Source organism: Halyomorpha halys, unplaced genomic scaffold (genome assembly GCF_000696795.3).
Source record: "Halyomorpha halys isolate HHAL.00 unplaced genomic scaffold, Hhal_1.1 Scaffold880.1, whole genome shotgun sequence".
In the NCBI taxonomy this organism is placed as follows: domain Eukaryota; kingdom Metazoa; phylum Arthropoda; class Insecta; order Hemiptera; family Pentatomidae; genus Halyomorpha; species Halyomorpha halys.
The window spans coordinates 137,065-148,218 of record NW_027107748.1 but is presented as its reverse complement, the minus strand read 5'-3'; the positions used below and the strand labels follow the sequence as shown (position 1 = coordinate 148,218).

The window sequence follows — 11,154 nt, the reverse complement described above, 5'->3', positions numbered from 1 at the left end:
ACCCATTAATTCTTAATCTTTCATCCTTAACAATTTCTGATAATCCTCCAAGGCGTCTGAAAAGAAGATGGCCTCTAGACCTTTTAATTTAAATTAATGTTTGAAATACCACCAATGGGTGGTTCCTTCCCAAGATTTTCAAGTGCATATGAAACATACTACATATTTACCTATTGTATTATTTTGTACAGTTGTAAATTACATTAAATAAATAATTTTAAAAAATAGGTTTTTAACTTATAATTAATGAATGACCTGGGCCGGAAGAATATATAATTGAAGATGTCCTTGAGGATGGCTAAAATGGCCGAAACGTTGGACTGGTGAAAAATAAAAAGTGTTGAGACAAAAAAGGATACAAGTTTTGATTTATTTAATAAATATATATTTCTTTATAAGTCCGACGTTTCGGCTAATTTAGTCATCCTCAAGGATAATCTTAATACAATTTTAGAGCCTCATCAATTTAAAAAAAAAATTATTCAGGATATTCTTCCTTGGTTATTAATTTCAATCCACAAATACCCTATTTTGTCAATTCGACATATTCAATTAAAACTTTTAATCACAGTTAGCCTTCACAACTATAAATTACGAATATGACAAACATTGTTTATCAAAAAGATTGTTTTAATAAATTATAATAATGAAAGTTGATTGTGATTAAAAGATTTAATTTTTAGTTTTAAGGATAAAGATTTATACTTATCTTCTCAGACCAATTTGGACGGTGCACAAATTTACGGATATGCCAAAAAAAACTAACTTACTGAAACTGCGACAATTTCAATCAAAATTACTAAGACTGATCAGTAGTGCTCGCCTCTACATCAGTAACAAGAACTTACACAAATACTTACAAATTCCCTACGTACAAACAACCATTAAATCATTTTATAAACGGTTTCACGACGCACTTCCAACACACACTAACCCTCTAATTCAAGGACTATCAACACTAGACTTAGCAGATACGAGACGACGTTTACGAAGGAGCTGGAATAGGGACCTCTTTTTGACTTTTTTTTTTTTTTTAGTTTTTTTTTCTCTCTCTCTACATCTCATTCGCTGGTTATAAAAATACTTTTACAGTTGTGAACAAACTAAATAAAGTCAAAAAAAAAAGTTTTAAGCATCCTAAGTAGTAACCATGGAAACACTTGTTTGATAACTAACACCTCTTATCAGAGCATCATTAATTAAGATCAACTTCTATAACTATAACACAGTTTTGTATATAGCAAAAATAAACGGCTTATGGATACACTTAAAAGAAATATTTCCTTATTAAATAAATTTTATTCAATTTTAGTCTGAAAACAATTCACATTTCTTATAAGTCTGACGTTTCGGCTAATTCAGCCATCCTCGGGGATCAGCCAGGCTCAATCTTAAAACAGTTTTAGAACTACATCAATTTTAAAAATCTTTAAGCAGAATATGCTTACCAAGTCACTATTTTCAGTCCACAATAATCGGATATATGACAATTCAACATATTAAATAAAAATAAAAATTAAATCTATTAATCACGATCAACCTTCACTATTATAATTTATCACAACAACCTTTTTGATAAATTTGATAAACAATGTTTTTCATATTCGTAATTTATACTGTGATTAAAAGTTTTAATTTAATAAATTGAATTAACAAAATAGGGTAATTGTAGACTGAAATTAATGACCTGAGAAGAATATCCTGCATATTATTTTTTTTTAAATTGATGCAGTTCTAAAATTGTATTAAGATTGTCCTTGAGGATGGAATTGGCCGAAACGTCGGACTTATAAAGGAATATAAATTGTTTTCAGACTAAAATTGAATATAATTAATTTTAGTTAACAAGAAAATATTTCTTGGAGAGCTTTGTCGGGGAGTGTGACTAACACCTGTGGGATGACTAACACCTCTTATCAGAGCATCATTAATTAAGATCAATTTCTTATATAAAACTGTGTATATAGCAAAAATTAACAGCTTATTGATCACCTTGAAAGAAATATTTTCTTGAGGTGTAGATAGTTGACAGTAGATTAATGCTTGGAGAGGTTTGTCGGGGGGTGTGGTCAGCAAAGAACAACATAAATAAAAAAACCATATTTATTTATTTTATGCCGACGTTTCGACCTGGGTTTCAGGTCTTCATCAGGGCTATAGAACAAAAGAGATAACAACAAAATTTAGAGTAACATACAATTGAAAAGGAATAGTATACAAACAAATTTAGAATTATACAAAATATTGAATTAAATTATATATATATTGTTTATCAAATTTATCAAAAATGTTGTTGTGATAAATTATAATAGTGAAGGTTGATCGTTAAATATTTTGTATAATTCTAAATTTGTTCGTATACTGTTCCTTTTCAATTGTATGTTTCTCTAAATGTTGTTGTTATCTCTTTTGTTCTATAGCCCTGATGAAGACCTGAAACTCAGGAAACTGTATAAAAAATACAACAAGTAAATTTGATCATAATGACATAATGGCATGATACAGCATGTAGAGAAACTACCCAGTAGTAGAACTCTAAAAACAGTTTACAATATAAGGTCACGAGGCCATCTTCTTTTCAGGCGCCTCAGATGATTGCCAGGAATGGAAGAGGAAGCAAGGTTAGAAACTAGTGGGTTTGGGTGGTTAGGGAGTTTATTATTTAGGTCTTTATGGATGGTTTTATTAGTAACAAAATAAGGAGCATTGAGGATTTTACGAAGGATTTTGGATTGTATAGATTGGATACGAGAGGAATTTGAAGGTTTAGTGGAGCCCCAAAGCTCAACTCCGTATGTCCAGATGGGCCTTATTATTGTCATGTAGATCAGTCTTTTGTAATGAGTTGGAAGTTTAGACCGTTTGTTTATCTGCGTGCAGTTTCCTGTCTATTCAGTCTTGTGTGAGGATTCCAGGTTATTTGTTTGTCCGTATGTAGTCCAAGAAAACGAATCTGTTCTACAGGGGTAAGAGCCACATTATTAAAGTATACTGTAGGACAGTCGGCAGGTTTACGACGAAGAGTAAATGTGATTTGATGGGATTTGTTGTGATTTATTTTTATCCTCCAATTTCGACACCATTCTTCGAGGGTTGTGATATGGGACTGGAGAGTTTGGGATGCAATCAAAGGGTAATTACTAACTGTGAGCACACGTGTGTCATCAGCATACGTGGTAAGGATAGTAATTTCATTTTATTTTTGGATTTTGTATCCAATGATATGTTTCACTAAGCCGTCGAATTCCTCTCGTATCCTATCCTGCATAAACTCCATAACCCTCCTTAATTTATCAAATCCTCCATCAGGACCTCAATGTCCCACATGTTGCCGATTTGGCCAGAACCAGATACCAATCCTTCATGATAAACTTCCCAACTATCCAAACACACTTTTTTCCAACCTGGCTTCTCTTTCATTACTAGATAATCTTCCTAGGCGTCTGAAATGAAGATGGCCTCGAGATCTTCTCCTCTAGAAATGTTATTGGAGTTCTATCAATGGATAAATTCTCCACATGTCTGTATTATGCTATTGTATAAGTAATACCAAATTTACTGCTTGTATATATTTTAATACAGTTTTAAATATGAATTAATAAACCAATCAATTAATAACAAGCAACATTCGGACAGAATGAACTCATTTCCTATAACTCTTCGGTATGCTGAGCACCAGTCGTTTCGAAATGTTCAAGGCATCTCATTGTATAATTTGAATCATAAAACTTACAAACAGGTTGTGCTTTTCACTGAGAAAAAACCCGTTACTCTCCTATAAACGATCATTTTATGACACTCCTAAAGACATAACCTGTCTTTGGACTGCGGCGTTAATTGGGTTATTAACTAACTATAAATAATGAAACTATAAGAACTTGAAAAGAATTTAAAATTCTGATTGACGTCAGGTCTTCTTACATGTACAGCTCACTAGCGATCATTCAACAGACATTTACGGAATTTTTTTTATTATTTATTTATTGTTATTTACAACTGTATAAAAAAATATACAGTAATATCCAATAATATTTCTAGAGGAGAAGATTTCGAGATGATTTGTGTGGTTGGGAAGTTTATCATGGAAGGATTGGTTTCTTGTTCTGGCCAAATCAACAACATATGGGACATTGAGGTCCTGATGGATGATTTGATTTATGACAAAGTAAGGAGCATTAAGGATTGTACTAAGGATTTTGGACTCTAAGGATTGGATTTGGGAGGAATTTGATGGTTTAGTGGAGCCCCAAAGCTCAACTCCGTATGTCCAGACAGGCCTTATTACAGTCATGTAGATCAATCTTTTGTAATATGTTGGAAGTTTAGACCGTTTGTCCATTAAGTGCTGAAATAGTCGTAATCGACGTGCAGTTTTCTGTTTTTTCAATTTTGTGTGAGGATTCCAGGTTAGTCGTTTGGATTTGTTTGATAGGGAATTCTCGTTAGATCCAAAATTTATATTCCTTACTACCACCTCAAGAAACACTAAATTAGGATTTTTAAAGCAAAAACAAAATAAAAATTATTATTATTATTATTATTATGGACTCCGAGGTCCATCCAACCTCATAAAGGACCCTGTAATACCGTAAATTGACATAAAAATCTGGCGGTCGAGCGTGATCTCACCAAATAATCTCCATGCACAACCGTTGGCCTAATAAACGTATTTCCTTACAGAGTAATGCACTTGTGACCCTTCTTGGGTTGTTGCGACTCAGATTAAAAAAAAATGTGTTTATAGAGGGTAAAAAACTACTACAATCATTCTATGCTCCATAGCAGTAATACTAACGACACCGACTTCCAAAATCCAGGAATGGTTTGCTTTTATTCAATCAGTCAAGATTATTTGTGTATTTTTCAGGTCTCATAGCTGTGGAGGGACCGAAATGGCGGGAACAGAGAAAATTCGCAATCAATTGTATGAAAAGTTTAGGAGCCGTCAAAGTCGGTGGAAGGAGAGCAGTGATGGAAAGTCGAATCTTAGAAGGCGTCAGGCAGACATTTCAGGTATGGATGCAAGAGTTGTTATAGAGATCTCCTTCCTTTCTTAGTATCCTTGAAGAATCATTCGCACCTTTTCCTGGTTACAGATGATCGACGAACGCCGCCAGAATGGCCCGTTCGACCCTAAGCCCATCCTCTCCCACACGATAGGCAACATTATGAACTGCATCGTCTTCGGAAAATCGTTCAGCGTGGACGACCAGACGTGGACCTGGTTGCAGCACATGGCTGAGGAAGGAGTTAAACTGGTCGGGGTCGCTGGTCCCCTTAACTTCATGCCCTATCTCAGGTATTTAATATGAAATAGATAAAAAAGTATATATCATGCATAATATAATATAATACATAATGTTAATAGATATAGACATAGACTATCACACAACATATTATACATAATATTTCTTCTTTATAAGGATATCTCTGATAAATTCCAACAAAAAACTTTTTTTTTTTTTTTAATAATTTATTTATTGATATTTACTACTGTATACACATATATACAACAAGTAAATTTGCTGTAGGTGACATAGTGACATGATAAAAACATGTGGAGAATCTACCCACTGATAGAACTCCAATAACATTTTTAAAGGAGAAGATCTCGAGGCCATCTTCTTTTCAGACGCCTAGGAGGATTATTAGGTAATGAAGGAGAAGCCAGGTTAGAAACAAGTTGATTTAGGTGGTTGAGAAGTTTATTATGGAAGGAACGGTATCTGGTTCTGGCCAAATCGGCAACATATGGAATATTGAGGTCCTGATGGATGACTTGATTTGTGACAAAGTAAGGAGCATTAAGGATTTTACGAAGGATTTTGGACTGTAAGGATTGGATTCTGGAGGAATTTGATGGTTTAGTGGAGCCCCCAAGCTCAACTCCGTATGTCCAGACAGGCCTTATAATAGTCATGTAGATCAGTCTTTTGTAATGGATTGGCAATTTAGACCGTTTGTCTAGTAAATGTAGCAATAGTCGGAATCTACGAGCAGTTTCTTGTCTTTTTAGTCTTGTATGAGGATTCCATGTCAGTCGTTTGTCGAGATGTAGAAAAAAAAAAAACTTAAAAATTTATAACCATAAATTTTGATTTATTCTTAGTTATACGTTTATCGTTACCCACGCTCAGTGGAGAAAGGGGTGAGTTAAAGTCCAATAAAAAAAAATATAATCGCAAAAGAAAAAACAATAAAGAATAAATTACTCCTCAGGCGCCACGTTATTTTTCTTGTAAATAACGAAAACCCCGAAGAATTATGCCTCAATATAACTAAAATATACCCCCATATAAACAATTGTTGAGTTATGACCATTGGCGAATACCTTTACATGTAGATAACAAAAAACCTAGGGGTGTTACCTACCCACCAGTTGAATTATCGTAATATTCCGTAAACAACAAAAAAAACATAAGTAAATTAACAAGCAGAGAAAGAACAACTGAATTATATGTACAAAAGTTTAGTAATAGGAAAAAATACATATACAGAGAATAAAAAAGAATTCTTATCAATTAATAAAATAATTAAAACTTATAGGTTGACTTAACCTTAATCTTAATAACTATATTTACATTATTATCCAAAAGAGTATGAAACTGAATATAAAAAAACAAAAAAAAAAAACAAGATACAATTTAGTTCAAACCACACGTAGTCTTCCACTTCTATTGTTAATGATCGTCTATTGAAGTAAACACCATAATTTTGAAAAATAAAACATATATGACAACATTTCTCACATGATGATATTCCGATTCCAAACATAAAGACAGAGGGTCTTTAAACTATTACCACTTCACATTGAACAATCATAACATGTTCCAAAATGAAACTATCACCTTCACAAAACCAAAACTCACTCGTCTGAACATACGAGTTCCCAGAATCAAACTGTCGCCTTCACAAAACCAAAACTCACTCGTCTGAACATACGAGTTCCCAGAATCAAACTGTCGCCTTCACTCAAATAAAACACAGTCGTCTCAAACATATCGCTCGTGTTTTGTTTTCACCATGACAACCATAACACCTCTTGTCTGAACAGATCTAGCCAGTGTTTTTATTTCACCATGGCAACCGTAACAAATTCTGGTAATTAATTAATATTCCAAGAGCCATAGAAAAAAATAAGTTATTTCACCCCAATTTTTGTTACTTTAATGAAAAAAATAAATTAATATTTTATTTTACCGCTACAACCCGTTAAGGATCAGGGGTACAGTACTCTGTATGCCCTAACAACTCCCTCCTTATAACACCCCGTCACCAGAGGATCAAAGAAGAATTTGATGAAGTTCCTTGAAAAAAAAAGACTTGCTTCGAGGAGGTTTATTGCGTTGACACCAACGGATCCGTAACATACGCCGATATTGTCGCATTTACAAAAATCGAAAACACTCTGGTCTTGGATCCGACGGTAAGATTTGGTGGAATTAAGGTGGAGTGAAAAGGGGAAAAAAGGAAATATATGAAAAATGCATACCTTTTCTTAAGGAAAAATTCCGCGAGACCTTCGGAGAGAGAGAGAGTTCACCGTGAGAGGCCTCTGGTTTGGATCTCGAGGAACAATACCAGATAGAACAAGGAGCTTCTTAGAAGGACTAGGTGTTAGCATTGGGGATATTGCCATCTTAGGGGAAAATATTATTTTGGACTGTCTGAGGATCATACATCATCGTCTGCATGGGAATTAATCTGCATTGTTTTATTTATTTATTTTAATACCTGGACCTGTGGATTTGTGTGTTTTAACGTATTTATTCATTAAATTATTTTATTGTTATTATTATTTTTATTTATTTATTTTTTAAAACTTATTTATCCATTTAAGTACAGTGAAGTATCATTTTAAAAAAAAAATTCTTCGTTAAATTAATTAAAAAATTAATAATTCTTCGTATAAGTGAATATTTCGTGTAAGTGAATAAGCAATACGTATTATGTTACGTATATTTTTGAGAATTCTTTTCTCGTAATTAGTAGGTACATATACGTATGTTGTATGCAGTTGAAAGAAAAACAGTGGAAAAAAAATTATTTATTATATACAAATTTAATTTATCTTTATTCCGATTTTTTTTATTTTTGACAAAAAAATTGTGTCATGTTTGTTTGTTTCATGTTGCTTTTGGCTGAATACATCATTCTTTCGCATTCTGTTAAGGTGTTAGATTCCTTCTCGCTAATTTCTTTCGCATATACAAAACGTTTTACCACTTCAAATGCTTCAAGAGCTTCTGCAAGAATGGAAGAGGCAAAGGATCTTCGTCATCTGAATCGGAATCGTCCCAGCTTATTATTATACATTAAGGAATAGAATATAAACATTGTCATTGGGGCCGGATGTTATTTGCGGAAAAAAGTTGTTTACTGTTTCGTTTTACGGTATTTTTCGTCCTTTGTCTTGCCTCGGAAGAAACAAAAATTCATAGAACTGAATAAAATTTACTAATATGTGCATAAAACGGGTCCAAACTTTCCTTCGTATAACTGAATGTTTCGTATAACTAAGTTTATAATTATATACACATAATTCTGGGGTTTTTGCAGGGGATTGAGAAATTCTTCGCATAACTGAATGTTTCGTACAAGTGAGACTTCACAGTATATCTTTTAACAAACTTTTTATTATATTTTCCTTTAAATCTATGTATTATTTTTGTTTTGGTAAAATGAATTTATGTAATAGATCTACTGCTGTAATTATTACTTCTCTGGTTTGATCTCACATTGCCGTCTAATAGTGATTTTGTTTAGTGGGTCACTGGAGAGGATCTGAGAGGGGAAATTCGGTAGAGTGAATTTGTCGATAAAATGAAATAAAAATTGTGAATTGGTGAAATGGAAGGGACAAGAAAGGGAAAGAAAAAAGGAATGAATTGAAATATTTATATTTAGTATGTAGACTGAAATTGATTGTAAAATGAAACTGTGGGGGGGGGGAACTGTTTTCTTTAATTTTTATTATATTGGGTAAATATATGTAATTTATATACGCCCGATCAGGAGTTGATTATTATGCTGTGCAGCAAGTAATGTAGCAACTTAATTTATTTGGCCAGCATGGATGAATAGAGCATGTCTCTCTTTCCTTGAGGAGATGATTTGAAGGTGATCGGAATCATGCTTAACCGCCAGATTTGTTTCACAATTAAGTTAGCATCCATCATGATGCTAGTAGACTCCTGAACCCACTGGGTTGACTCACGGCTACAATAACAGAATAAATAATTATCTGTAGCAGATGGATTTAAACTGGAGTTAATAGCACAGTCCCTTAATCACTGAGCCACTCCGTTCTCTTAATGAAGACTGTACTTAATTGTCAAAATTGATTATTCTACCATAGCTGGGGATACGAAATAATGACAGTTGTTTCAAAACGCCACAAAGAATTAATTTTTCGTTCAGAGCTCCGTATCATTAAAACTAGTTACAGTTATAATTAATTAATAATTAATAAGACATCATTTAGAGTTGAGTTATTTGACTAACATTTTACATTCAATAGTTTAAGCTGTAGTTCTTACAGCTACATCTCTCTCTGTATCACCTCCACTAGGGGAGAGAGGAATGCTTTATTCAGCCATGTTGCCCAAATACATTAGATTGCTACATTACACAGCATTCCAATCAATCCAACATATATAAATTACATATATTATATAAAAAAAAGAAAACAGTTTTCTTATTTTTACTGTTTTCTTTTTTTTATATAATATAAAAAAAAGAAAACAGTTTTATTCCCCCCACAGTTTACTTTTACAATCAATTCCAGTCTACACACTAAATACAAATATTTCAATTCATTCCTCTTCTCTATCCCTTTCTTATCCCTTCTATTTCACAATTTTCATTTCATTTTATCGACAAATTGACTCTCCCCAATCCCCCCTCTCAGATCCTCTCCAGTGACCAGCTAAACAAATTCACTATTAGACAGCAATGTGAGATCAAACCAGAGAAATAATAGTCACAACAGTGTATAAATTACATAAATAAATTTTACCAAAACAAAACTAATACATAGATATAAAGGAAAATATAATTTTTTCCGGAACAACACAAAATCAAAATTCTTATTTCGGCGAACATCATGGAAACGTCTACCAATATATCTGGCACTACTCCTCAATTGTGAATTAAAATATTTATATTGCTTTGTTTCTTTGCATTAAATAACTTTATATTTTTATTTCCTTAATTATATTGTTTTAATTACATATTTAATTATTTATATATACGTTTTATTTCTCACTTCATTCATTACTTACTTAATATTTACTTTAATCATTCTATGTATGATGATGGCTAGAAATTCTAACTGAAACGGTACCATTGACCGACACTAATATATAAGTTTTTTTTTTAAATTATTTGTTTTTTCCTCTAACCGTACCCTTAATCATCTTCTCCTCATATAAATTAATTATAATAAAATAATAGATAAAGACAAAAAAAATAAATAAATCTGCAGAAAAGTGAGGAAGGGAAGCACAAAATATCGAAATAAAGAGTCGGAAGAAAACGCCATGTCCTCTTTGAAGATACTTTAAAAGTCTGAATGTCTGTTATCTTGAGATAAGAGGCTAACAATCTTACTGGTACGTAATAGATTGAAGCATACTTCCACGTAGTGTCCATGACCTGACCGTTCTTCCTCCTTCACCACAAGAAGTGGAGAATAAGAAGAAGAGGTAGAGAGTGGGATATAGAGAAGATAAGTAGAGAGGTAGAGAGGTAGAGGGAGATGGAGCGACTCGCTGCCTAAAAAAGGACCGCTGCCCAATCCTGACCCACAGACCCAGATCCTGCCTTCATCCTATCCACTATCCTTTCTAGGGCTCCGAGGATCATCTCGTCTTCTCTAGCTTACAGCTTCTTTCTTTCTTTAAAGTAAATTTTACATTATTTAATTTAATTTAATAATTATCAATTTTAAAATCTAGATCTATTTAAATTGAATAAAACTTATATATACTGATTATCAGAGTGCTTAACAACATAGTTTCTAAATAAACATTAGAAGCAGAGAAAAAAACATTTTATTCAAGATTCGTGTGCCTAACTGCATTGGGTTGTTTCATAGACAGCTAACAATTAGTAAAAACAATTTGTTTTGAAATTATATATAAAAATTTTAAT

At 32.7% G+C, this 11,154-nt stretch overlaps 1 protein-coding gene across 4 annotated transcripts in view; it reads left to right on the top strand.

Moving 5' to 3' along the window:
- Positions 1–11,154, top strand: part of phtm (phantom) — a 109,166-nt gene that overhangs the window by 80,007 nt on the left and 18,005 nt on the right. For all 4 annotated transcript variants that reach the window (XM_014430360.2, XM_014430357.2, XM_014430358.2 and 1 more), the window contains exons 3-4: positions 4,868–5,013; positions 5,097–5,299. In XM_014430360.2, the coding sequence (XP_014285846.1) occupies positions 4,868–5,013; positions 5,097–5,299 (349 nt within the window). The remainder of the gene's footprint in view (positions 1–4,867; positions 5,014–5,096; positions 5,300–11,154) is intronic.